This window comes from Muscardinus avellanarius (genome assembly GCF_963383645.1).
Source record: "Muscardinus avellanarius genome assembly, chromosome: 5".
NCBI lineage: Eukaryota > Metazoa > Chordata > Mammalia > Rodentia > Gliridae > Muscardinus > Muscardinus avellanarius.
The window spans coordinates 8,585,122-8,612,986 of NC_137790.1; the positions used below are offsets into that span (position 1 = coordinate 8,585,122).

General features: G+C 53.1%; 2 protein-coding genes across 4 annotated transcripts in view; one reads left to right on the forward strand and one right to left on the reverse strand.

Moving 5' to 3' along the window:
• Nucleotides 1-941, forward strand: part of HLCS (holocarboxylase synthetase) — a gene marked incomplete at both ends in the record, with an annotated part of 200,805 nt that extends 199,864 nt beyond the window's left edge. For both annotated transcript variants that reach the window (XM_080696201.1, XM_080696202.1), the window contains 2 exons: nt 171-384; nt 770-941. In XM_080696201.1, coding sequence (XP_080552327.1) covers nt 171-384; nt 770-941 — 386 coding nt within the window. The remainder of the gene's footprint in view (nt 1-170; nt 385-769) is intronic.
• An 8,511-nt stretch (nt 942-9,452) lies between these two features.
• Nucleotides 9,453-27,865, reverse strand: part of SIM2 (SIM bHLH transcription factor 2) — a gene marked incomplete at both ends in the record, with an annotated part of 49,655 nt that continues 31,242 nt past the window's right edge. Inside the window, 5 exons of one of the 2 annotated variants that reach the window (XM_080695440.1) lie at nt 9,453-9,817; nt 13,172-13,571; nt 14,914-15,082; nt 17,387-17,534; nt 23,431-23,537. In XM_080695440.1, coding sequence (XP_080551566.1) covers nt 9,453-9,817; nt 13,172-13,571; nt 14,914-15,082; nt 17,387-17,534; nt 23,431-23,537 — 1,189 coding nt within the window. Of the gene's footprint in view, nt 9,818-13,153; nt 13,572-14,913; nt 15,083-17,386; nt 17,535-23,430; nt 23,538-27,865 lie in introns of both variants that reach the window. The other variant, XM_080695441.1, reaches the window with a different exon arrangement.

Below are 27,865 nucleotides of genomic sequence, written 5' to 3' on the forward strand. Positions count from 1 at the left end.
TGGGGTGTAGCTCAGCGGTAGAGCGCTCAACTAATTGCATAAGGCTCTGAGTTCAATTCCCAGCAATGCAAACAAACAAACAAAACAAAACCCAGAAACAAGCTAGCATGTTTTCAAGGTGTAAAAATAATGTGGAATGGCTCCCGTTTTCAATGACTTGTTTTTTCCAGGCTGTGGATTTAATGTGGCCAACAGCAACCCGACCATCTGTATCAACGACCTCGTCGCAGAGTACAATAAACAGCGCAGCGCGAGGCTGAAGCCTTTGCGAGCCGACTACCTCATGGCCCGGACGGTGACGGCGCTGGAGGGGCTGATCGACACCTTCCAGGACCAGGGGCCCAGCGGCATTCTCCCCCTTTATTATAAATACTGGGTCCACAGGTCAGCAGGGCCCCTTTGTCTCCTTTCTCTAAAAATTCCACTAGTCGCTAGTTCAGTATCTTCACTGAGGGGCTGAGCACTGGTCTGATAATCCTTTCTTTTCCTGCTGTAATGGAGAAACCCAACAGACACCACTTTGACCATGTTAGTATTGCTGGGATGGGACAAGCCGGCATCTCGGGCCACCTGGTAGGATGCAGTGGGAAGGAGGCAGACACGGAAGGTCAGAGCTCAGCCCGATTGCATCTTAACAGTAGCCAGCCTCAGCTGTCCCCCAGGACCCTCCCCCGTGTCCCCAGTCCCCTCCCGTAGCGCAGAAGCACTCAACCACCCGTCTCCAGCCTTCAGGCGCCAGCCCCGCTGACCCGCTGGTCTTCCTTTGCAGTGATCAACACGTCCGCCTGGGCAGCGCCGAGGGGCCCAAGGCGTCCATTGTGGGCCTCGATGACTCTGGGTTCCTGCAGGTGCATCAGGAGGGCGGCCAGGTTGTGACCGTACACCCGGATGGCAACTCCTTCGACATGCTGAGAAATCTCATCGTGCCCAAGCGGAGGTAGCGCAGGCGCCGGGCCGCCCGGCTGCGAGCGCGCACTGCGGCCGGCCGCCCTGGAGCTGACCCCGCTGGACGCTCGTGGGGAAGCCCTGCTCCCCGACCGAAGTATTCCTGGACTCATTAGCTTTCCCCCCTCCATTTTTCTGGGGATTTTAGGATTTGTTGTCATCGTTTTATGGGGTGTTTGTTTGAAGGTGCTTCTTGATGGAGGGTTGACGGGAGGGAAATGGAGTATAGATAAAGCCCCACCATAGGTGTGAAATTACCCTCACCCTTTGGGCTTGGATTTGTGTTTATTGGGGATTTTTTTTTAGCATAAAATAGCAATGGGCTAATTTAGATGTTCTCCCGGTAATCTCCTTTTTTAAAAAGGCCTTAAAAAAAAAATCAAAAGCAGCACTGAGGCGCAGGCCAGAGGTGAGAGAGAGGTATGGCTACTTCTCAGTAGCCAGGGAGCGTTTCCGCCAGAACACACTGTGGACCTTGTTTTACATTTTTTGCTAACAAAGCAACCAAGACTTCATCCATCGTCCTCCATCCATGTTAATGCAGCCACGAGCAGGTGGAGTTCCGAGCTTTTCTCCGCGGCTGTGAGCCACTCAGTGTCTAAAGGGCCGCAGAGCTCAGTCTACCTGGCTTGCCTGCCACGACCTCGTCGAGGAAACCCTCGAATGACTTCCACCTTGCTTTATGGGCTCTCCCTCCCAAGTTCAAATCTGCTGCGGATTCTAAAGAGATCATGTTCAAGATCCCCAAAGCATTATGAGGCCCCCATCCCGAGAGAGGTGGAGTGGGTGCCTTGGCCCTCACAGGTGGTGGGGGGGGGCGCTCTCTGCCACATGCTGGGGAGAATTTTGGGAGCTTTAAAGCTAATTTCAGGCTTGCTTCAAAAAGTGGGCTACTCCTACACGACCGTACAGCCTGCAGAGATCGAATACGTAACACTGGATGTAGCAATAATCTTTTACCCTCTTCTTCCTTATATGGCCAAGAAAGAAAATGATGAGGATATTAAATACCACCAGTTTGGAAGGAGTGTGTGTGTGTGTGTGTGTGTGTGTGTGTGTGTGTATATGTGTGTGTATGTGGGGGGGGCTTGAAAAGAAAACGTTCAAAATCTGATGTGCTAAACGTGTCCACGGAAGATCAAAGGAAAGGAAGCCTTTCTGCATTTGCGGTTTCCAGATGCGTGCCACCCTTTTTCCACGTAACTCCGAGCTCTGTCAGACTTATGACATGTATTCGCTCCTTTGTAGCTTCAAAAAGCCAACGTGTGTCCGCTCTTATCTCCCTGCCAGTCCCGGCTGACGTTACTAGAAAGAAAACTTGATGGAGCCCTCCGCTTTGAACAAAATCCCCTCATTGCAGACTAGCCGTCTGTATCTAGGCCTCCAGAAACCTGTGGTTTTCAGTATAAAGTCTGCCTACCTTTAGTCAGGCACAGACAGCCCCAGAGGAGAAAAAAATAACACGTTCCGTTAAGTACACCACGTGTGTTTTGGAAATGGAACTTAAAAAAGAGCTTCACAAGTCATTTTGGCGAACAAGGCTTAAATTAGAATTATTTTTCTCCAAAAAAAAAAAAAATTACTCTCTCCTAAGTGCCAGGATCTTCTTTTGGAATGAATGATAAGTTTAAATAAAAGTCTACACCACCCCAAAATTCCAAAATGGACTTACCCGCAAGAAAACGTCTGTGCAGTATCACCAGGAACAAGGATCTGCAGGCTAACGTTGCAAGTTTCATTTCTGAGTCTTTGTAATATAAGGCAAGTCATTCCCCAGACCCTCCATCACCACTTTCTGCATCTCTGTGGGGGGATTATATAATGAAAAACGTATTGTTTTGTTGTAAGCTGAAGGCCTACTTTGGACAGTTCTGCTTTGGGGGAAAATGTTATCATTTAATTTCCTTTCTGGAAATTAAAACGGATGAAGTGCCGCCCTGTCAAAGCAGACGGAGAAGTCGCGGCTGCGCGCTCGGCCTCTGCGCGGCTGAGCGTTGTCGGGTGTCCTTGCCGTTGTGGGACACCCACCTGGCTAGAGGAAGATGAGACGGACTTGCATTTTCTATAAACCTCACATGAACCAAAGACTTGGCGTTCTCTAGAGAGAGAACGAAGGCCGTTTACCAGGGGTGCCGGGAGGCCCGCCCACCAGCCATGCCACCGGCCGCGCCACACTCTAGGACCGGGGCCTGATGCGCTCAGCGACCTGGGGTCTCAAGGCACTTTAGCGTCTTGATGGAACCTTCACATTCTCCTCGTAATCCGGAGACCGTGGCCACTCGCCTGCAGAACACTGGCATATCCCCCGTGGAAAGGCTGTGTGCATTGAGTTTCTCCTATTTTGTTAAAAAGTCATGCAAAGCACCTCCCCTTTTGGACTGGTGAAGAAACGCCCCAAACATGGGACACAGCAATAACGGGGTTTCCTGTGGCCCCACCTGAACAGAGCAGGCATCCTGGCAGGAAGGGCAGGGGTGTTGGTGTGGGGAGAATTTGTGTCCTTCATGGGTTTCACTGAAGAACCCAAATTTTCCAGCCAGTGGGCCCGGCAGCCCGGAGCACAGAATGGACGCACGGGCCTGTGAGAGTCAAGATTCTGCGGCCTCTTGGGGTCCCCCGCCCTGACATACAGCAGGTGGCTCCTCCCCGCAGTGTCTGAGCAGGGAGAGAAGCCAGCCTCGTCCAGCAGTTCCAGGGTGCAAGATCGGCGCCCCCTTTCTCTAAGTCGGCGGGCTCCCCACACACAGGAAACAGAGGATCCTTATTCCCCCGTCCTTACTACGCATCTGTAGAATAGAAGAAAACGTAAACCTTTGCCTTGTTTTCTTTTAAGCTTTTCACAAAGAGTCATCTCTGAAAAGAACCACTTTAAACCAATGCCTATAAAAAGCAGTCTACCAAAATAAAATTTAAGACTTTCTCTATGTCTCTGGTTCATTCTTTTATTTTAATTAAATTATTTATTTATACCCAAAATTTCATAAAACAAAGTTACATTTAAGAAAATATAAGCAGAAACATACAATCAAAATAGACCATTAGCAGGAAAATGCTGGCCAGAAACAATTACCATGGTTGTGTGTGTGTGTGTGTGTGTGTGTGTGTGTGTGTGTGTGTGTGTTCTTATCTGTACTAACACTGCTTCATTTTTAAAAACAAGCCAGAGCCGTGTGTGGTGGCTCAGGCTTTTAATCCCAATACTCGGGAGGTTGAGACAGAAGGATCTGGGTTTGTGACCAGCCTCACCTACTTAGTGAGCCCCTCTGCAACTTAGTGAGACCCTGTTTCAAAATAAAGAATAAAAAATTGGGCTGAGGGTGTAGCTTGGAGGTAGAATGGCCCTGGGTTCCATTCCAGTACCAGAAAAAATTAAAAATATATATATAAAAAAGAAAGCCAGGTGTGGTGACACCTACCTGTAATCCCAGTACTTGGGAGGCTGAGACAGGAGGATCGCAGGTTCACGACCAACCTCAGCTACTTAGAGAGGCTCTTTTAAAAAAGAAGCGGGGGGCTGGGGGTATAGCTAAAAGGGGGGGCTGGGGGTATAGCTAAAAGGGGGGCTGAGGGCATAGCTAAAAGGGGGGCTAGGGGTATAGCTAAAAGGGGAGGCTGGGGGTATAGCTAAAAGGGGGGCTGGGGATATAGCTAAAAGGGGGGGCTGGGGTATAGCTAAAAGGGGGGCTGGGGGCATAGCTAAAAGGGGGGCTGGGGGTATAGCTAAAAGGGGGGCTGGGGCATAGCTAAAAGGGGGGCTGGGGGCATAGCTAAAAGGGGGGCTGGGGGTATAGCTAAAAGGGGGGCTGGGGGTATAGCTAAAAGGGGGGCTGGGGACATAGCTAAAAGGGGGGCTAGGGGTATAGCTAAAAGGGGAGGCTGGGGGTATAGCTAAAAGGGGGGCTGGGGGTATAGCTAAAAGGGGGGGCTGGGGGTATAGCTAAAAGGGGGGGCTGGGGATATAGCTAAAAGGGGGGGCTAGGGATATAGCTAAAAGGGAGGGCTGGGGGTATAGCTAAAAGGGAGGGCTGGGGGTATAGCTAAAAGGGGGGGCTAGGGATATAGCTAAAAGGGGGGTTGGGGGTATAGCTAAAAGGGGGGTTGGGAGTATAGCTAAAAGGGGGGGCTGGGGGCATAGCTAAAAGGGGGGCTGGGGGTATAGCTAAAAGGGAGGGCTGGGGGTATAGCTAAAAGGGGGGCTGGGGATATAGCTAAAAGGGGGGCTGGGGGTATAGCTAAAAGGGATGGCTGGGGGTATAGCTAAAAGGGGGGCTGGGGATATAGCTAAAAGGGGGGCTGGGGGCATAGCTAAAAGGGTGGTTGGGGGCATAGCTAAAAGGGGGGCTGGGGATATAGCTAAAAGGGGGGCTGGGGGCATAGCTAAAAGGGGGGTTGGGGGTATAGCTAAAAGGGGGGCTAGGGGTATAGCTAAAAGGGGGGCTGGGGGTATAGCTAAAAGGGGGGCTGGGGGTATAGCTAAAAGGGAGGGCTGGGGTATAGCTAAAAGGGGGGCTGGGGATATAGCTAAAAGGGGGGCTGGGGGCATAGCTAAAAGGGGGGTTGGGGGCATAGCTAAAAGGGGGGCTGGGGATATAGCTAAAAGGGAGGGCTGGGGGTATAGCTAAAAGGGAGGGCTGGGGGTATAGCTAAAAGGGGGGGCTAGGGATATAGCTAAAAGGGAGGGCTGGGGGTATAGCTAAAAGGGAGGGCTGGGGGTATAGCTAAAAGGGGGGGCTAGGGATATAGCTAAAAGGGGGGTTGGGGGTATAGCTAAAAGGGGGGCTGGGGGCATAGCTAAAAGGGGGGCTGGGGGTATAGCTAAAAGGGGGGCTGGGGGTATAGCTAAAAGGGGGGCTGGGGGTATAGCTAAAAGGGGGGCTGGGGATATAGCTAAAAGGGAGGGCTGGGGGTATAGCTAAAAGGGAGGGCTGGGGGCATAGCTAAAAGGGGGGCTGGGGGTATAGCCAGAGGTAGAATGCTTCTGGGTTCAACCCCCAGTACCACAAAACAAAGCAAAACAAAAAGTAAACAATAACAGGCAACTGCCGTTTACAGTATTTTTATTTATATTTAAACATTTGTTTACAAAACAAAATGCCTTACATAATTAGGAAAATGAACGTACATGTAAGTGCGAAGCTGGATGGTTTTGGATTTGGCTTTGGTTTTAGGTATTTTTGACAAAAGAAAAATGGCAAGACACCAAAACATACAAGTTAGCAAAACCCAAAAGTAAAAAGAAAATCACCTTTTAACTGAAATGAGAAATCAATTTAAAGAAACAACTTGTAGATTCTGTTTTTTAGGACTTTTTTTATTCTTTTGTGAAAACTGATCAACTTGTACTAGTTTTCCCCCAAGATTTTAACCCATGTCATAGACTTAACTTTAAGAAAATCCGCCACCACTTTAAGTTACTGTAATTTTGTGACGTTTATTTGAAAATAATCTTTGGGTTCTGCTTCATCTGCAGCAGCTCCACCGTGTTCAGCTCCAGCTCCGGTAAGTTAGACCTTGAGCGGATTGATGTACAGGAGGGTGGGGAATCTCCGACCTTAGGTAGAGGCCGAGTTAGAATTGACAGGACTTTCAAAAAGATAAAAGGGCCGGGCGGGGACGCGCAGGCTCTGCGCCGTTCAAGTCCCTGCAGAGGTATGAATGGAATGGCTTTTCTAGAAAAGGGCTTCCAAACGTATAAAGGAATTCCTTTCCCGGAGGCCCGGGAGGGCCAGGCAGTCTGAATTGGGCTTCCGTCTCCAAGCCATTTCATCTGGCATTTCTGTCAACATGGTACACGTTAGGACCCACTCCGTTTTTTTTTTTTTCTTCTTTCTCTTTTTTTGTGAAAGAAGCATATTTTATTAAAAGGCTTCCTCTTCCCCCACCAGTGCTTAACAAGCCCGGGACTGATACCCTCCCCCGCCCCACCTCAGTGTCCTGAATCTTGAAGATGCGGGGACCGGCATTGGGTTGCCATGGTGACCGCAACTTCGCCTGGAGCCCCTGGCTATCTTGAACCAGGGGAGGCAGCTTCCTGTTCTAGGCTGTGAAAACTGGATGTTTGTTCAGACAAATTTTCACAAGCACACATTTTCTTGTATTCTTCCTGAATAAACCTATTTTCTTTATTATTTGTAACTCCGTGACAGGGTCGTTTCAGCAATCACCTTTGCTCTTAACCTGCTCTGGAAAATTTCACGATCTGTAATTACGAAATACAGTCCCAAACGTTGACAACCAGCGTGGGGGAAAGTTCCCAAAGCAAACTCCTTTGGGAAAAGCAGCGAGAGTTGTCAGTTGTTACTGTGTGGAACAAACTGAGAGAGGGAGGTGGTCCGGAGCATCCCTGCAGAGCAGTCATGACAGGATCTGTAAATGGTAACAGCATCTTTAAATAAAAAAGCCATAGAAATGGAACCGAAAGTAATGGAAGTTTATTTTGAAAACACTGCTGGTACGTTTTAAAAGGGCCTCTGTTCACCTGTTACACATGACACGTTCGTAGGACGTTCCCTTGATATGTATAAAACGCAGGAAATGCTTAAAATGTGTACATCGTCTCCATGACATCTCTTAAGCAAGTTTGTCTTCCACAAGGCGCAGTCCACTGACAGGTTCCATATTGCACATGCAATTTAACTAACTTTATTAGCACTACGTGTAGCAAACACGAGCCTAGTGAATTACAGATCCGTGTGGACGGAGGGGCTTGGCCTTGGAGTTAAGCTTGACAAGGTCATTCTCATAAAATATCTGGCTATATATACTTTTTTTGCATTTAATGCCTATTTAATATATTCTGAAGGTGCCGTTCCTGGTGTTATCAAGAGTTCATAAAGGGAGGGGACAGGAAGAGCTTGCCGTGTACTTGTGAGGCACACGTGTCCACGCGGGCAACGGACTGGCGTCCCCTCAGTCTCGGATTGTTGATTTTTTTGAACTGAAAACATGAATCAGTTTTTAAAAAGCAGTGAGACACACAAATGCCTATCTTGTTTTGGTATTGAGGTTTGAAGGGGGTGGTGGTCCTACCTCTGAGTTACACCCCCAGCCCTATTTTTTTTTTCTTTTTAAACAGTGTCTCACTTAAGTTGTGGAGGCTGGCCTCAAACCCACGATCTTCCTGTCTCAGCCTCCCAAGTACTGGGATTACAGGCCTGCACCACCACACCGGCTACATGAAGGACTTTTAAAGACAGTGGGGTCTGTGGTCTACGCTGGGTCTTAGGATGACCACATTCTGCCCTTACCTAAGAAGGGCAGGGCCAAGAGCTCCCCTTCCAACGCCTGGCACAGCTATCAGGGTGGGGCTCCGGCCTTACAGTGGAGGGTACTTAGGGGGTTACCATTCAAGTCCTCCCGTGACCGAGCACTGGACTGAGTACAGGGTGACCACGCACGATGCCTTCAGCTTGACTTGTAGGTGGGGCGACCTACCCCGAAGGTGGGGTAGTTTGAGGTTGCAGGCTGGCCCGGGACGCCCAGCCTGTCCCTGGGAGGGCCGATGGGGCCCCCCTTTCTCCACCCCGGGCCGCGCCGGGCCTCCACCCCGCCTGGTATGGCGTCTGCGGTAAAAGTCTAAAAGTTGACTGTGGGTTCTATTAAAATAGTCTCTGTATAAATTAACTCCTCGGTGCACACGCAGGGCGCCCTGGGCGGGCCGGTCTGGCTCGCGCAGTGCCCGGGTCACCTGCGTTGGTGATGACTGAGGCCAGGTCACCTGGTGTTGGTGATGATGACCGAGGCCGGGTCACCTGCGTTGGTGATGACGACCAAGGCCGGGTCACCTGGCGTTGGTGATGACGACCAAGGCCGGGTCACCTGCGTTGGTGATGACCGAGGCTGGGTCACCTGGTGTTGGTGATGACCACCGAGGCCGGGTCACCTGGCGTTGGTGATGACGACCGAGGCCGGGTCACCTGGCGTTGGTGATGAGGACCGAGGCCGGGTCACCTGCGTTGGTGATGACGACGGAGGCCGGGTCACCTGGCGTTGGTGATGAGGACCGAGGCCGGGTCACCTGCGTTGGTGATGATGGAGGCCGGGTCACCTGGCGTTGGTGATGAGGACCGAGGCCGGGTCACCTGCGTTGGTGATGATGGAGGCCGGGTCACCTGGCGTTGGTGATGAGGACCGAGGCCGGGTCACCTGCGTTGGTGATGACGACGGAGGCCGGGTCACCTGCGTTGGTGATGACGACGGAGGCCGGGTCACCTGGCGTTGGTGATGACGACCGAGGCTGGGTCACCTGGTGTTGGTGATGACCACCGAGGCCGGGTCACCTGCGTTGGTGATGACGACGGAGGCCGGGTCACCTGGCGTTGGTGATGAGGACCGAGGCCGGGTCACCTGCGTTGGTGATGATGGAGGCCGGGTCACCTGGCGTTGGTGATGAGGACCGAGGCCGGGTCACCTGCGTTGGTGATGACGACGGAGGCCGGGTCACCTGGCGTTGGTGATGAGGACCGAGGCCGGGTCACCTGGCGTTGGTGATGACCCCCGAGGCCGGGTCACCTGGCGTTGGTGATGATGACCGAGGCGCCCAGGTAATGCGGCCGGGGCGCGGGTGCGGCGGGGCCCGGGGGCGCGGGCGGCGCGGCGCCCCCCAGCGGCGCGCGGCGGGACAGCACGCGGCGGTAGTCCAGCAGCACCAGGGGCAGCTGCGCGGGCGCGCCGGGGGGCTCGGGGGCCGGGGGCGCGCAGCACGGGGGCGGCCCGCGGGCCATCGCCAGCCGCGCCCCGTCCCGGGCGGCCGGCCGGGCCTTGGGGCCGGGCGCCGGCTCCTCGCGGTAGTGTCCGCAGCTCGGGAAGCTCGGCGGCGTTGGCGCGGCGTCCTCGGCGAACCTGCGCGCTGCGGGACGGCCAGCGTTAGAGGCTGCACCGCGGGGACCCGCGGCCAGGCGGCGGGGCCTGTTCACAGTAGCTTTTTTCCCCCCTAGTATTGGGAATGAGCTACACCTCCAACCCTTTTTTTTTTGGTGGTACCAGGGGTGGAATCCAGGGCCTACCTCCAGGCTACACTCCCAGACCTTTTTTTTTTTTTTTTTTTTTTGAATATTTTATTTGGAAACGGTCTAAATTGCTGGGAGCCTCACTAAGTAGCTGAGGCTGGCTTCGAACCTGCGCGATCCTCCTGTCTCAGCCTCCCAAGCGCGGGGATCACAAGTGTGCGCCACCACGCCCGGCCCCTATTTTTTATTCTTTATTTTGAAACAGTGTCTCACTGAGCTGCAAAGGGCCTCATTAAGGAGCTGAGGCTGTCAGTGAACCCAGATCCTCCTGTCTCAGCCTCCCGAATGCTGGGATCACAAGCCCGGGCCTCCACGAACTCAGGAATATTGTAGTCCAAGCTGCAAGCTACGCGCCCAACCCCATGTATTTATTTTTCCTTTAAGACCCGATCTCATCAAATTGTGAAGGACTTTCTGTATTGCTGAGGCTGGCCCGGGACCTGCCATCCTTCTATCTCAGCCTCCCAAGCAAGTGGTATTAAAGGTGTGTGCCACCACGCCCCGGCCTAAATAATATACTTAATGCAGTATATCCACGAGGCTTCAGCCCGCTCTCCATGGTTAAAGCTATTGGATGTTGAGTCTCGAGTTTAGCACTGTCTTGGAATGCTGCAGTTCCACGCTGAGTGGCGGGGGTGGGGTGGGGGGTGCCACCTCTTGACAGCAGGGGTCTCGAGGCAGGCCCTTGGGTTAGAAGCTCCATCTGCCCCCTCTGGGGAGGGGGGTGTTAAACCCCTGGCCCTGTTTAGCAGTATCAGGATTAAACCTTTCGCACTCAATTAAATTGATTCCTGACACAGGTTAGTTCCCTGGGTTTTTTACCTTGTGACGACCTCTGTCTTCCCTTAATACCAAAACGACTAGGAAGTTAGTTGCAAAATGCCTCAAATTAGCACTTTTAGTCTATTTTTATCAAACATATGATACACAGGTGGTTACTGAATCCTTCCTTCCTTTCTTCTTTCCTTCCTTTTTTCCTCTGAGCTACATACACACCCAGCCCTACTTATATTTTTTTTAATTTTGAAAGAGGGTCTCACTAACCTGTGATCCTCCTGTCTCAGCCTCCCAAGTACTGGCATTATAGGTGTGCACCACCACACCCAGCTTACTTTTAAAATAGTGATAAAAATCAAATTCTGTGTGTTATATCATTAGCCAACCCCCAGACACAAAGCAAAACTGATTCTCAGATGGTTCATACCACCAGCCTTTGTCTGGCCCCTGGCTTTGTCTTTCTTTCTTTGGCTGTTGGGAAAAATTCCTTCCTTGGCTTCACAAGGACCCAGTTACCAAGGGGCACAGGAGTACTGGGGTACCGAGGACCCAACTCTGGGAACCCACTGGCTTCTGAGACAGACCCAGGCCAGAGGCACGGAGGCCCGCTCTGGTGGCTGGGAGTTCTTTTCTAAGTTGGCTACTATGAAAATCACGTTCTCATGATGGTCAAGCATGTTAGATGTATCCAGTGATCTATCCCTTTTCCCAGGATGTGTGTGGAAAGCAGAGAGAGAGAGAGAGAGAGAGAGAGAGAGAGAGAGAGAGAGAGAGAGAGAGAGAGAGAGAGAAAGAGAAAGAATATGAATTGTCTTCTTTAACATTTTTTGTGTGGTGCAGAGGCATTCTACCTCTGAGCTACACCCCCAGCCCGATCTTTTTTATTCTTTATTTTTGAAACAGGGTCTCACTAAGTTGCAGAGGGCCTAAGTAGCTGAGGCTGGCCACGAACCGAGATCCCCCATCTCAGCCTCCCACGTACTGGGATTACAAGCATGTGTCCCCACACTGGGCTTTAACTTTTTTTTTTTTTTTGGCAGTACTGGGGTTCCTGGAAGCCCTTCTACCTCTGGGCTACACTCCCAGACCTATTTTATACTTTTTAAAATTTGGAAACAGCCAGCACGGCTGACTTGGAACCTGCGCAATCCTCCTGTTTCTGCCTCCCAAGTATGGGGATTACAAGCGTGCGCCCCCGTGCCAGGCTTTAACTTCATTTTAAGTGAGACTTCAGAGCTGGTCCGAGTCTTTCCTGGCACAGCACCCTGATGAAACATCTGTCCTCATGTTAGTGGCACCTGCAGGACATTTATTCCACCTAGGTCTACGGTCTGAGCATAGTTAGGTCTGGGGGAAGCAGGCACACATCTCCGCTAACCCTGGTGCCTACCTTCCAGCTCTGCCTGTTGGGCCCCTGAGCCGGCAGGCGTCTGTGTCCTGGGCAGCTGGTGGCTCCTCCACCGAGGACATGTGCTTACCCGCTGTGCCAGGAGGGGAGAGGCTCCTGGCCATCGCTGGCTCCCCAAGGGGGCTGAGCTAGCTCCACAGGGCAGACACTGCAGCGTGCCAAGCCCTGGCACCATGTGGCTGATGAGCCCATTTCACAGGTGCAGGGACCGAGGCCTGGAGAATTCCGGTCATTTGTCCGGCCTGGGGGAGTGGCCTTTCTGTCTCTGAGTACTTGCATTTCCTCTACTGTTTTCTGCACTTTGAAAACTGTTGTTGGAAGAGGACTGGAGGGCTGTGTGCCTCTCGTATGCATTTGGGGGTAAAGTGAAAGTAACGTGAAACAAATGGACCTAACACTGGGGAGAAGAAAGGAGAGGAGGAGGAGCAGGGGGAGGAGGATGAGGAAGAGGAGAAGCAGGGGGAGGAGGATGAGGAAGAGGAGGAGCAGGAGGAGGAGCAGGGGAAGGAAGAGGAGGTGGAGGAGAAGGAGGAAGAGGAGGAGGAGGGGGAGGAAGAGGAGGAGGAGGAGGAGGGGGAGGAAGAGGAGGAGGAGGAGGAGGAGGGGGAGGAGCAGGGGGAGGAAGAGAAGGAAGGGGAGGAGGAGGAGCAGGGGGAAGAGGAGAGGGAGGAGGAGGAGGAGCAAGAGACAGAGGGGGAGGGGTGGAGCAGGAGGAAAGGAAGGAAGGAAAAGGAGGAAGACAGGAGGAAGAAGAGAGAAAAGGAGAAGAGGAAGCAGGAGGAGGAGGAGGAAGAGCAGCAGTGAGGGCGGGCATCCTGGCACTGGGGCGTGGCAGTGAGCGGCGGGGCCCTGAGGAGCCTGGCACTCAGTGTCCCTTGGCCCTCTTGGTGTCCTGGAGGCGCGAGGACGTCCCCAGTCCCTTCTGCTCCTGCAGTGTTTGCAGGAGAGCGGGCCCCACGTCTCCTCAGAAGCAGGAAGGGGCCGATTCCCAGAGCGAGCTCCGTCCACCCGCCACGATGCCCGCCAGACCCACCTTCGTAGTTGGGCACCAGGCTGTGCCGGGCCGCGCCGACGGGCTCGCCGAGGCCCTTGGCTGGAGACGGGCTGCCAGGCACGAGGGGGCTGGCGTAATGCCACTGGCACTCGCCACCACCCGGCAGCGTGCTCAGGAGGAAGCGTGCCACCTCGCACGGGGGCGCTGGGGACGGCCCGACCTTGGCGGGCAGCACGGGCCTTTTGCCGCCGAGGACGTGCGTGTCCAGGGGCACGTGTCCGTAGGAGAAGGGCAGGCTGCAGGGCGGGGCGTACAGCAGGCCGGCGCCTTCGGGCTGGAGCTGCGGCCCCGGGGGTGCGGGGGCACTCGCCGGGGGGCTGGCGCACCAGTTGCCCAGATGGCTGTATTCCAGTTTGTCCATTTGGAATGAGCTGTATTGCTGCACGGCAAAGGAGAGTTGGTGAAGGCCCGTCGAGGGGCGCAGGACCCCAAGATCCCGTCCATGAGGTCAGACCCTCAAGGTCACTGCAAGGCCCCGCTGGAGACAGGTGCTCGGCAAATGGCCCCCCAGCGACCCGCCCCTTGATGGAAACAGAGCCCCACTTCACAGGACATCACACCATAGCACATGGATGCCACCCCCACTGCCCTCCTCTCCCTCTTGCCTCCCTCCTTCCTTCCTGGGATGGAACCCAGGGGCTCTCTACCTCTGAGCTACGCCTCCAGCCCTATTTTATTTTTTTTTATTTTGAAACAGGGGCTCACAAAATTGCCAAGGCCCGTCTCTAACCTGCCATCCTCCTGTCCTGGCCTCCCAAGTACTGGGATTATAGACATGTGCGTTCTCCGGGCTAACACTTGCTATTTCTCAGAGCATACAAACTACTTAGGAAAAATAAAAGGTTTTGTTAAAATAAATAAATAAACAGCGCACCGGGCATGTTGGCGCACGCTTGTAATCTCCGTGCTTGGGAGGCAGAGACAGGAAGATCGCACTGGTTCGAAGCCAGCCTCTCTGGCTTGAGACCCTGTTTCCAAATAAAAATATAAAATAGGTCTGGGAGTGTAGCCCAGAGGTAGAAGGGTTTCCAGGAACCCCAGAACCATTAAAAAAAACATAGAAATAGGATGCACTAATTATATTTTTCAGTACTGGGGTTTGAACCCAGGGGCATCTACCTCCAAACTATACTCCCAGCCCTATTTTTTATTATTTATTTTGAAACAGGGTCTCACTAAGTAGCTGAAGCTGGCTGAGAACCTGTGATCCTCTACACTGGATATCTGAGGATTTTTTTTTTTTTTTTTTTTTTTGTGGTACTGGGAATGGAACCCAGGGGCATTCTACCTCTGAGCTACACCCCCAGTCCTATTTTTTATTATTTATTTTGAAACAGGGTCTCACTGAGTTGCAAAGGGCCTCACTAAGTAGTAGCTGAGGCTGTCCTCGAACTGTGATCCTCCCGTCTCAGCCTCCCAAGTGCTGGGATTACAAGCGTGCGCCTCCACGCCCGGCTTGGGGATGTTTTGACCCACATGTGATGGATGTAGGCTCCTGGCCGTCCCAGTTCTGAGTTCTTTTTCCTACTCTCCATGGTCTACCTGGACAGCATCCTTCCCCACGGGGCATCACTACCGGGTACACAGGAGATCTGAGGGTCCCTGCTTCACCCCACAGGGACAGCCCTGCTGTGCGTCCAGAGACTCCTGGTTCCCGCCCATGCCCAGGCGTCCAGAGCCCCTGGGAGCGCCACTGGCTGCCTGCGGGACACGCGCGTTACCTGCGGGGGGTAGGGATTTGTTCTCGACTTTGTCTTCATCTTTGTATTTTTGGGCTTAGCTAATTTCCTAGTTTCTTGTGAGGTAGACAAGGTGGCCCTCCAGGAGTTCTGGGACTTGGAAGTCGATACCTGGTCCAGCGACAGCTGGACTTCCTTGTATTCAATATCCCTGGAAAGCAAGAGTGGGCGAGTCACGTCGGGGCGGCGGAGGAGGAGGGCTTCCCTGGCTCCACCCTGAGCAGGCTCCTTCTCAGGGCCCAGCGTCTCAGCGCAGGGCGGAGGTGGGCGGTTATGAGCGCCGCCGGGTGCCCGCCTTCTACAAGCCACCTGCCGGCCTGGACTGCGGAGCGAGGGTCCTGGTGTCAGGCAGGACTGAGGGACGATGGTAGGCTAGCTCTCTGCAAACCGCACAGACCCCCGCATCCTGGGGACACCAGGTGCCACTGCGGCTGAGAGCCCTGTCAAGGCACAGAGGGAGGCTGGGCTGGGGCCGGGGCTGTCGGAGGCCAGAGCCTGGCGTCCAGCCGCAGCAGAGGTGCCCCCCCGCCACACCTGTCCACGCTGGTTGCCCGGGAATAACAGCGCAGGGGCCAGCGCATCATCTCCACTCCATTTTGCCAAGATTGCTCTGCTTCTAAAACACACAGGGAGCCGGGCGCGGTGGCGGAAGCTTGTAATCCCAGTACTTGGGAGGCTGAAGCAGGAGGATCGCAGGTTTGTGGTCAGCCTCAGCTACTTAGTGAGGCCCTCCACATCTTAGTGAGACCCTGTTTCAAAATAAAGAATAAAAATAGGGCTGGGGGTATAGATCAGAGGTAGAATGCCGCTGGTACCACAAAAAAATTAATAATAAAACACATAGGGACCTGGCCATGGTTCTACGAAAGAACCTGGAACCTAAGGCCTCCTGGCATTTTTTTTTTTCCCCAGTGCTGAGAGTCAAACCCAGGGCCTCTACGCAGAGCGCCACCCCCACCTGCTGCTGCGCTCACAGCGTCAAGAGGACTGTTCAGTGAGGACAGCAAGCCCAGAACCAGAGCCAGCAGGGTGATTTAATGCACAGTAGCTGTGCTCCACGGGCGTATGCAGCTGGCTAGATGCATGTCCTGCTCCAACTCCTTCAAAGTATCTGTGACTAGCCAGGCCTGGCGCTGCAAGCCTGTAATCATTGTACTTGGGAGGCTGAGAGAGGAGGGTCGTAGGTTCAAGGTCAGCCTCAGCAACTAAGTGAAACCCTATTTTGAAATAAAAAATAAAAAGGGCTGGGAGGAGTCGCTCAGAGGTAGAATGCTTCTCAGTTCAATCCCCAGTGCCAAAAGAAGAAGGGAAAAAAAAGTATTTATGGTTAGGTGGACTTGGTAGAGCATGCCTATAATCCCAGTAACCTGGGAGGCTGAGACAGGAGGATCTGGTTCAAGGCTAGCCTCAGCAATTTAGCAATGCCTTTGACGACTTAATGAGACCCTGTTTCAGAATAAAAAAATAAAAAGGGTTAGGGATTGAGCTCAGAGGTAGAATGCCCCTGGGTTCCATCCCCACTAACACACACACACACACACACACACACACACACACACACACATTTGTGACTAAACTTGCCTTTCTGTGGCTGGGTGGGGGGGCGCTAGTGATTGAACCCAAAGGCAGTCTACCTCTGAGATACACCCCCAACCCCTTTTTTTATTTTTTACTTTGAAACAGGGTCTCATTAAGTTGCTGAGGGCCTCACTAAGTTGCTGAGGCTGACCTTGAACCTGCAATCCTCCCGTCTCAGCCTCCCAACTACTGGGATGGTGCCTAGTCTTTCTGGGGCTTTTAAGGGACCAAATATTCACTGTGATTTACAATAGGCCACATGGGAAAACGGGTGTAAATGGGAGATTTCCAGGTGGCAGGAGCATCCAGGATGGCCTGTGTTTGTGGGCGGGTTCGTATTCCTGATCTGGGATGTGAACCCTCTTGGCATCCTTTTTTTTTTTTTTTTTTTTTTTGTGGAACCGGGTATGGAACCCAGGGGCATTTTACCTCCAAGCGACACTCTCAGCCCTATGTTTTATCCTTTATTTTGAAACAGAGCCTCACCATGTTGCAAAGGGCCTCACTAAGTAGCTGAGGCTGTCCACGAACCAAGATCCTCCTGCCTCAGCCTCCCGAATGCTGGGATGACAAGCTGTGCACCTCGCCTTTGGCATCCTATTTAATGCGGGAGCTCCCTCTCCACCCCGGCTCTGTGCTGGGAGCTGAGCCACACCCACGTCAAGGCTCCCTCTTCCTGTCCCTTCCCCAGCCTGGAACTTGGTCCAGGCTGCTGAGCATGGAGATGGGATGCATCTTCCCCAAAGACTAGAAGACGGATCCAGTAAAAACCAAACAAGACACAAATGAGCAGTTTCAGAAAGAGGGGGGGGGGTGGCGCTCTGTGGAGGATGGACGAGGGCGGGGAGAGGAGGAGGAGAGGAATGGGCTGACTTACGTGAGGACATAATTGACACTCACGATGCAGTGCGGCCGGGACGAGCGGCTGTTGTGCACCACGGTGGCGTAGCTCTGCACCCACACCCAGCCGCCCAGCTTGGACAGCAGCCGGTAGTACTTGGTGGTGACCTGGCCCTTCACCAGCACTGCAAGCACAAGGAGACACGAGTCCTCAGCCCCGCCCCGAGGCCCCGCTGCGACCCGCATCCCGGCTTCGAAGCCTTTGGGGGCCAAGGGCAGCTCTGCGAATTTGGCAGGGAGGTGAGCTTTCTCTGTAGGAAGGTGCGTGCTTACACCCACATTTACACACACACACACACACACACACACACACACACACACACACACACACCTGCAGCCTCAAGGCGCCCGCTTAGGACCTCCGATTTAGCAATATCTGCTTTCAGTGGGGAACCAACCCCCCCCCCCACACCAACAGCACTGGTACCTGGCAAGGTGATAAAATCCGATTTGATTTTTTAGCCTCTCAAATCCACAATCACGTTTTGATGGACTAAGTCTTTAATGGGCAGAGGGGTGAGTAGCCTAGTTACTAAAACTAAACTGTAACCAAGGGCTGTTCCATTAAGCGTCATATTGTGGCTGAAAACTGGACCCGTGGGCCCATCTCTCGTGCATGGCTGCAAGCTTCAGGCTACTGACCAGGAGCAGCTCCCCCAAAGCCGGGGTGCACCTGTACACCACGTGCCCCCTCACAGCCCTCAGAGAGGCAGATGAGGAGGCCAGGAGGAGGACAGCGCCAGAGCTAGGGGCGGGGAAGGGAGGAAGCCCAGTAAAGGCACTCAGGATCTCACCCCGGCTCCAGAGCACTCTCCCCCCAGGCCCCAGACTCACACAACAGAAATTCAGCCCTCGTATTAGACCACAAGGCAAAGTCCCCCGTCATCTACCCAAACACTGCCCTGGAGCTCACCGCCATTGTGGTCTCACCCTACTAAGTTGCTGGTTCTTTATCGCCCACTGAAACCATGCAGTTGTTGGTCTTCATATGTAAAGAGCTCGTGCTGGTAGATGAATACACTAAGACCCTTAAAAGAAGTAGGAGGAGTTGCCAGAGCTCAAGCAAATGGTTGAAACCATGAGGGAATGTTCAACTGTTTGTCTGACAAAGGGAGATGTGGCTCAGACTTGAATGCCCCTGGGTTCAATTCCCAGTACAAAATAAAAAAATAAAAATAAGCAAAAAACAGCAAATTAAATCGGCAAACACTTAAAAAAGAAGCAACTCAGCTGGGCGTGGTGGCGCACACTTGGAATCCCAGTACTTGGGGGGCTGAGACCGGAGAATCTTGGTCAGCCTCTGCTTCTTAATGAGGTCCTCCACAACTCAGTGAGACTCTGTTTCAAAATAAAGAATAAAACAGGGCTGGGGGTGTTGCTCAGAGGTAGAATGCCCCTGGGTTCAATCCCCAGTACTGAAAAAAAAAAAAAAAACAACAACAACAACAACAAAAACAAGTCGGGCATGCTGGTGTACACCTGTAGTCCCAGTATCACAGACTGAGACAGGAGGATCGCAAGTTCAAGGACAGCCTGGACAATTCAGCGAGACCCTTATCAACTTAGTGAGACCCTGCTTCAAAAATTAAAAAGGTAGCCGGGCGCGGTGGCGCACGCTTGTAATCCCCGCGCTTGGGAGGCGGAGACAGAAGGATCGCGCAGGTTCGAAGCCAGCCCCGCGCAAACTGGTTTAAGACACCCTGTTTCCAAATTTTTTTTAAAAAAGGTATAAAAGTAGGTCTGGGAGTGTAGCCTGGAGGTAGAAGGGCTTCCCCCGGTAGCACCAAAAAAAAAAAAAAAAAAAAAAAAATTAAAAAGTACAACAGATCTGGGAATGTAGCTCAGAGGTAGAATGTCCTTGGGTTCAATTCCCAGTACAAAAAATCAACAACAACAACATAGCTTCTGTCTCCAGCTTTTTTCCTGTGCACGGCCTCGTTAACCCCCCACAAGAAGAGGCGGCGGCAGGAGGACCTGGGGCCCCAGCCTAGGTGTCCCAGGTGGCGTCCGTGGGAGGAAGGGGCAGCAGCCTCCAGAAGGTTCTCCGTAGCTCCAGTGACGGGCACCAACTTGCATGTGGCTCCCATAGCCAAGAGACCCCACACGATTGCAGCGGGTCCCGTGAGTGACCCCGCTACGTCACACTTTCCGTCTTCGACAGCAATGCTGGCGAGGCTCCCCAACTTGGAAAGCTGTGCCTCACGGTGTCCATGACACCCCTGGGAAGAGGACCCTAGACTGTTCCTGGTTCTTATCTCAAACTTTAAATTTCTTCTTATTTCTTGCAACCTTCCAGAAAACCAGCTTCTAACCATCTCAAGCTGGGTAAAAGGAAGCCAGCGCACCCCAGATATCCTGGGGTTCAGAGCCAGACTGCAGAAATCACCGAGGACCTTTCGTTTTTATCTAATTCCCTGACTGCGTACGTGGCTGATGTGGCTTAGACACAGAGACCAAACACACACACATGTGTAATTCCTTTTCTTCCCCCCTGGCTTCCCTTCGAGCCACGGCGATAGTCAACATATCAGTTCAAACTGAAATCCTAGACACTTAGTCACAACATTCTTTGGTTTGCATGAATTTTCCTTCCAGTCTATCAACTCTAATTAGTTGCTTGAAACGCTCCCAGGCTGGACAGCCATAGAACAATCCCCTTTTTATGGTGGTGATGGATGGGGACAGGAGATGCCCGTAACCCTGAGCTCCCAGAGCGGAGGCTCAGGTCACACCCGCGGCATCGCCAACATCACAGCTGAAGATGGTCCTGGATTCTGGGTGGCCACGCTTGGGTGGGAGCTAGAATTCTTGGTTTTCCAAGGCCATTCTGGGATAGGAATTCTATCCATCGAAGCAGGCAGTCCTCCTCCTCCTGGTTCCCCTAGAATTCTACCCAGGCACAGCCAAGACTGACAGCAAGCTTGGGCCTGGAGCACAATTTCTGTTTCTGTTTTGGATTTAAGGGCAGAAAAGGTCACCCTCAATGCCTGTCCTGGTGGTGCACACCTGTAATCCCAGTGCTTGTGAGACTGATACAGGAGGATTGCAGATTCGAGGACAGGCCAGCAAATCAGTGAGGCCCTCTGCAGCTCAGCAAGACTCTGTTTCAAAATAAAAAATAAAATAGGGCTGGGGGCGTAGCTCAGAGGTAGAATGCTTCTGAATTCAGTCCTCAGCACCTCATCCCCACACACCCACACAACGCTTGCGTTGAATGACTAACGCTCCCCTAAAAAAAGATACACATTGTCCTAACCCTCTGAACTTACAGATGTGAACTCATTTGAAAAGAGTCTCTGCAAACAAACTATGGACCTTAAGATAAGGTTGCCCCAGTTTACCCGGGTGGGCCCCAAATCCAAGCCTGGATTAAGACAGGGAAGAGGAGGAGAAGGCCCTATGAAGATGATAGGTCGGGTCCCTCCCTTCCCCCATGGGACCCCGCAGCGGGGACAGGAGGTAGAACCCCGGAAGCCAGAAGCGTAGATATCGCAAGAACCCAGGTACCTTGAGACTCCAAACATTGCAAGACAGACTCCAGGCATTGTGAGACTCTGGATGTCGTGAGGGAATCGGCATTCCCACACTGCTCCCCCCAACCTCCCCCCCCTGCCCGCTTTAAATATCGGTACTTCTGCTCCGCTGCGTGACTCTGCCAACCGACCGGGACTACTGGCCGACTCTGCTGGCCACGTGGCTCATTGGTCCCTTCCCCCACGGCTGGCAGGCCTGCCCGAAGGTGCCGGTCGATTAGGCTGATTAAATAACCTGGTTGGTGTTTGCCCCCTTCGTGACTCCCCAGCTCAATTTCAATGTCATGTTACAGAGATGTGGCAGGTCACGGCCATGCAGCCACCAGCCAAGGGACACTGAGGCCACCAACAGTGGGAGGAGGCCGGAAGGAGCCTCCCCAGAGGCTCTGGAAGCTGCTTGTTACATTTCCAGCTGTGGCCTCCAGAACTGAGAATACCTTTCTATCATGTTAAGACACCCAGATTCAGGACATGTGTTATAGCGACCCCAGGAAATGAATTCACTGCACCACTTGGGGGGGTGGTACCCACCATCTCTGTGCCCCAGGTTATTGTCTCCTCTGCCAGGTGGGACTTCAGAGTGAGTGTAGTTGGTGACACTGAAGCCAAGGCACGCACTTGGTGGAGACTGGGTCTCCAGGACACTGGCACCTCCCGGTGTGGCCCTACCCCCACCCCAACCCTGCGCCTGCTGGGTGAGGGTCTGTAAGAAGGCTTGGAGAGTCCAGGGAGAGCACAGCCTCAGGGAAGAGTAAAAAGGCTCTTGCCAAATGCAACCCCACTAGTCTTCAGACTTCAGTGTTGTCCCGGCCTTCAAAACCTTTACTCTTTATAAATTACCCAGTCTGTGGCGTTCAGTTACAGCAACAGAAAACAGACTGCGACAGGAAGGGCCGTGTGCCCTCCAGCCAGCCACAGGCTCCACCACTCCCTGGTGCCCTATGCTGGCCCATGCATGCACTCGTGTTCCAGGCTTGGCATCCTAAGAATTTGAGCTTGTGACTCTTGTACAGCCTTTTAGAATGTGTTCTTGGATCTATACGAGTCACTCTAATCTTCCTTTGGTAATTTTGCCCTAATGGTTTTGCTTAAAATTAGTAAACATGTTCTGGCCTCAAAGGGCCTGAGACCTGCAGATCACAAGAACACAAATATCTGTCAACTCCCCCCTCATCCATGAAGTTGATCTCCAAACACCTGGCAAAGACCGGAGAACAGGGGAGTGGCCCTGGATGAGGCTGGTTTCCCTGCGGTCACATGACTGTATCATGCTTAAGCCAACCCCCATCCTGTATGCCCTCCGTCTCTCCGGGCTCCCACCGTTGCCCTCCAAGTAGCACTACCCTCCCTTCCAGACTGTTCTATGGGGCAGGCACTCCTATCTTCAGAGCACACCCTGCACTGGCCTCTTCCCACCTGCCCGATCCAGCCTGCAGAACTCTAGAGGAGACCCGCCGCCCCATGCATGAGTAAGCTCGCCAGCGCCCACAGGAGCCGCCGCCCCAGAGCTCACCCGGTGCTCAGCGGCTGCTGCCCCACCGGCCGGGCTCGGGAGAGGCAGGGGGGTTGTGTAAGATCCTGATCTAGTCGTAAAACACAAGAACGGACTGTTCACAAGCCGGCGTCTCCCTGTGCACAGGGCGCAGGAGTCTGAACAGCCAGCCAGGAGTCCTGCTCGGTGCAGGGCTCAGCCCTGGAAAGAGCCGACACCCCCGTGAGCGCTCAATGGCCCCAGTCCCCGTCCTCCAGCCACAGGCAGGCCCTCCGGCCATCTGTGTCCCGTTAAACAGCACCCTTGGCCAGTCACCGGCCCGGTGTGGCTGGCCAGCGGGAGGCCACGTGCCCCACTGCACCCACAGTGCTTTCTGCCTCCCGAGGGACTCTCAGCGCCACCTGTTCAAACACTTCGGCCGCGGGCATCCAGAGGTTCCCAGGCCACCCATGGGCAAAGTCAATACTCTCTCTGAGCTGACTTCTGCTATCTTGGGAGATAAGAATCACCTCCCCTCAGGATCCGCAGCAGGGTGGGGATCAGCAGCTGGGCTCCGCTTAGGTTCAGCCCCTGGCTCCCCTACCTTCCTGTTAGGTGACCACGGACAACGTGGCTGGACCTCTCTGGACCGCCATCACATCATCTGGTGTATGCACACCAGAATCTCCCTTCCTGGGCTCGTCGTGTACTTAACCACTTAAACCAACGCCCGGTTGTCCTGAGCACCCTGGGCATCCGTTCAGCTGTGCCTGTTACTCCCGGTAGATGTCCAGATTCCACAGAGAAGCTGGGATTCCAAACACAGGACTCAGGCAACTCCCAGACCACTCCCCAGCTGCCCTTCCCCTGAGCCCCTGAGAACCGGGTGCTGGAGCACCGGAACTGGGCCGTGCCTAAGCAGGGGAGGAAGAAGCCATGCCGGGGCCTAAGACGCACAGGTCCGCGCTGTCCCTCCCGGCAGCTCCCCGCTCAAGCGCAGTGGCGGCGGCTACTCACGGAGGTGGTGCGCGTAGCGGAGGTGGAAGGTGTCGCAGCCATGCACATGGTGGTACAGCGTCTTCTCGATCAGGTCCTGCGGCTCGTAGCCGGTCAGCTCGGTCACCCTGAGGGAGGACGGGCGGTTCCGTGATTGCCTCTCCTTTAAGCTAATATTGGTTTTGCCAACTAATCAAGTGCTAAAAGGCTTTGGGGCCGGCGGAGGGGTGGGTGTTGGTTTTGGAAGCTAAGAATGATCTTTTTTTTTTTTTTTTTTTTTTTTTTTTAATAAGAAGCAAGTCTTTGAACTGCAGCCCAGGGCAGGATGTAGCTATTTGTGAGCACGCGGGAATGTTCTTCAGAAACCGCTGGCTGCCGGCTCGTTTGGGATGGCTGGAGACTAGCCTTCTTCAAGGTCGAGCTTATCGGAGAGTGCGAGGAGTGGACTCTGATACGGCCACGGGGAGGAGGTTCCCGCACCGAGTGTAATGCTGGGTTTGATGGGGACACCACGGTTTGAATTTTTTGGTTGATGGCCCCTGGGTTGCTACCACATCGTTGTTACTGTGCTCATGAGTTTTTTTTTTTTTTTTTTTTTTTTTTTTTGGTGGTACTGGGGTTCCTGGAAGCCCTTCTACCTCCGGGCTCCACTCCCAGACCAATTTTTAAATTTGTATTTGGAAACAGCGTCTCCTAAGCCAGCGCACGCGGCTGGCTTCGAACCTGCGCGATCCTCCTGTCTCCACCTCCCAAGCGCGGGGATTACAAGCGTGCGCCACCACGCCCGGCTAGCTCATGAGTATTTAAAGCCCCATCCACAGCTGGATGTGGGGGTGCACGCCTATAATCCCAATACCTGGGAGGCTGAGAAGGGAGGATAGTAGGTTCGAGGACCACTTCAGCAAATCAGTGAGACCCTGAGCAATTTAGCAAGACCCTGTTTCAAAACAAAAAATAAATAAAATAAAACAGGGTTAGGGATGTAGATCAGAGGTAGAATGCCCCTGGGCTCAATCCCCAATGCCACCACCAAAAATTTAAAAAATATAAAAAAGAAGTTCCCTCCACTCTGGGCACCGTTAACTGGCAGCTTGGTCTCTAGGCCCTGTGGCTGGGTGATTCCTGCTAATGGGAATAAGTGGAGATCGTAAGCCTCGTATCGGTGGGGGATTATTTCAGACCCCCCGGAAAACAGCGTGACGACGGGCGGTATTGTGAGTGGAAGGCCCCTCTTAAGCCCTCCGTAGAAACGGAGACCCTTTCCCAGCTCTTATGTGACACGACCCCGCCTTCTTCCCACCAAACCCCAGGCAGATTAATTTCCCATCTTGGCTCTTTGAAGACCAGGGGCTGTCAGCGGCTAAGTCCGCGTCAGCCCTGGCCTGGGGTCGCTCGGGCCGTGGGGGACACTGTGTGTGGCGGTGGCTGGATTCCCAGGCTTGGGGTAACCGTGCCCTTGGAGGGAGCGGCCCTCGACGTCTTGGTGAGAGATATACAAGGACAGAGGAAAGAGAGGGACAAGGAGGGAGTCCCAAGGACGCGAGGCTACGCTGAGGGGTCAGTTCTGGGGATCGGCAGCGTGGACGGGGACAGAGGAGCGCTGGGATGGGGGGACCCTGCTGGCCGGGCTGCGAATCCTCAGGACGCTCAACCTCACAGTCCTTCTGTAACTCCCCTTCCTCTCTGTTGAGTTCTGTGTAGGGGTCAGGTCATAAATCTCAGAGAACCCTGGCTTCCCCAGGAATGCCTCACAAGTGTTCCTGCAGGCTGGGAAGGGTACAGCTCTCAGGCCCAGGCAGGAGGGGGACTTCACTGGCCCCCGGGCCCCAGGGGCTCGTCTAAGGGCCACCTAGAACGTCAAGCCCCAGCAGAGGAGTCGAACTGTGTGGCAGGGAAACTGAGCCGCCAGGCTTTGTCCAAAGAGAAGCCAGACCCCTCCGAAGTGTGGGACGGGGGAGGCGCCTCCGTCAGAGAACTAGGGCCCCAGCATGCAAATGAATCAGAAACACATGGATTGAGTTTCTCATCAAAGGACAGACTGGCTTTAGAAACTCAGGAGAAGGGGAAGGGCTTGGCAGGACGCCCACCCAGTCTTTTCCAGACCTCTGGTGTCTGAAGACCTGTCAGGGGTCCGCCAAACCCCAATATCGCTGGATTCACCCATCCTTAGCGAGAGCACCAGCTACAGTTTCAAAGGGAAAACCCCACAAAACCCCAGGCCCCCAATGGCAGGCGACACCGAGTTCAGCCGAGTCTGGGACGGTGCTGGGTAGGGTGGCTGCGGGACCCCGAGGCCCTCACTCCTGGGTCCTGGGGCCCCTGGGCCTCCAGCCAACCGCCCGCTGTGGCTCCTGGGATTTGGACACGAGGGTTGACCTCTCCAAACGGAGTTGCTCCTGCAGTCCCCTCAGTCTGGCCAGCCCAGACCCCGGCCCCTGGCCCAGAGACCCCTCAGACAGACTGCAGTCCGGTGAGAGGTCGCCGGCACATGTCTGACCCCTGAAGCCCCTTCTTTATGGCCACATGTAATAAAAGCTTTGCGCTTTGCTGGAAGTTTCCTGACGCATTATGAAAAGAACTGCAAGGTTTGGGAAGGGACAGGTCATCTTCCAGGTCACCAGTCATCTGATCCATCATACATTTGGGGGTGTGGCCTTCACTCATGAAGTGAGGGGGCCCCACTGGAGCGCCACGCGGCCATGTCTGAGGCAGCCTCGGGCAGTGGCCTGGCCCGCAAGCTACCGCCTCCACCGTTTGCTGGAAAAACCCTGTGTGTCAAAACAGTAGGGGCCGAACCACTTGAACAGACCTCCACAGTGGCACACGCCTATGATCCCAGTACTTGGGAGGCTGAGATGGGAGAATCGTAATTGCCAGCCTCAGCAATTTAGCAAGGCCCTTGGCAATTTAGGAAGACCCTGTTTCAAAATTTTTAAAAAAAGGGTTGGAGGCATAGCTCAGGGGTAAAGTCTCATTGGACTGAGCCCCATTAGCCCCCCCAAAAAAAGATAAGAACCTCCACAACTCTTGTCTTCCTTTTTAGAGAATTTGCTAGAAGAGATTATCTGTGAATCATCTGAGAAAGTCTAGGCTGCAGAACAAGGGAGGAAGGCGCTGGCTCCTCCTGGTTCTCTGGCAGTGGCTTGGGCGGCCCGCTGTCTCCCAGTCTGATTTCAGAGGTTTCTCCTGCTGGAAAAAAAGCCCCTGTCGCTGGGCACCTCAGGCTCCTCTCGGGGGCTCTTTTCTCAGGGCAGGGAAACAGCCCACCCCAGGGGGCTGGCAGGCTCCCCAGGAGCGTCTGCTTGGAGTTTCTGGGAAGATGCTGGCGGCTCTCTGACCCCACCTGTTGTGGCTTGTCTCCTGTCAGAGGTCCTGGGGCACATCCACAGGATCGACTCCTGTCCTCACCTGCCGCCCCTCCCAGGCTGACTGGTCTTTTCCCACAAAGAACCAATAAGGGGCAAAACTGATCACTTGATGTGACGTTATATCACTATTTTTATTTATAATAATAATAATAATAATAATAATAATATTATTATTATTATTATTATTATTATTATTATTTTGGTGGTACTGGGGTTCTTGGAAGCCCTTCTACCTCCGGGCTACACTCCCAGACCTATTATATATATATATATATATATATATATATATATATATATATATATTTTTTTTTTTTTTTTTAATTTGGAAACAGGGTCTCTTAAGCCAGCGAGGCTGGCTCCGAACCAGCGTGATCCTCCTGTCTCCGCCTCCCAAGCGCAGGGATTATAAGTGTGCACCACCGCGCCTGGCTTATCACTATTTTTTATTTTTTATTTATTTATTTATTTTTTTTTTTTTTTTTGGTGGTACTGGGGGTGGAACCCAGAGGCTTTCTACCTCTGGGGTATACTCCCAGATCTAATAAATTATATATATATATAATTTTTTTAAATTTGGAAACCAGGTCTCACTAAGTTGCTGAGAGCCTCACTAAGTAGCTGAGGCTGGCTTCGAACCTGTGCAATCCTCCTGTCTCCGCCTCCCAAGCAGAGACAGGAGGACCCCGGCTTATTACTATTTTTTAAAAAGTAAAAATAAAATAAAAATAACAAGATTTTTTTTTTTTTGCAGTACCTTTGAGCTACACCCTAGCCCTATTTTTTAGTCTTTATTTTGAAACAGGATCTCATTAAGTTGTAGGACCTCACTAAGTAGCCGAGGCTGGCCAAGAACCTGCGACCTTCCTGTGTCAGCCTCCCAAGGACTGGGATTACAAGTATGTGCCACTACGACATCGGGATTAAAAAACAAACAAACAAACAAAAACACCAAGTAACCAAGGAGATGGGCACAATGGTACATGTTAATGGGTGGCCCCACTATTCAAAAGGCTGAGGCAGGAGCATCTTTTGAGTCCAGGAGTTCAAGGCCAGCCTGGGCAAAATAATAAGCCTCTCTCTTCTTAAAA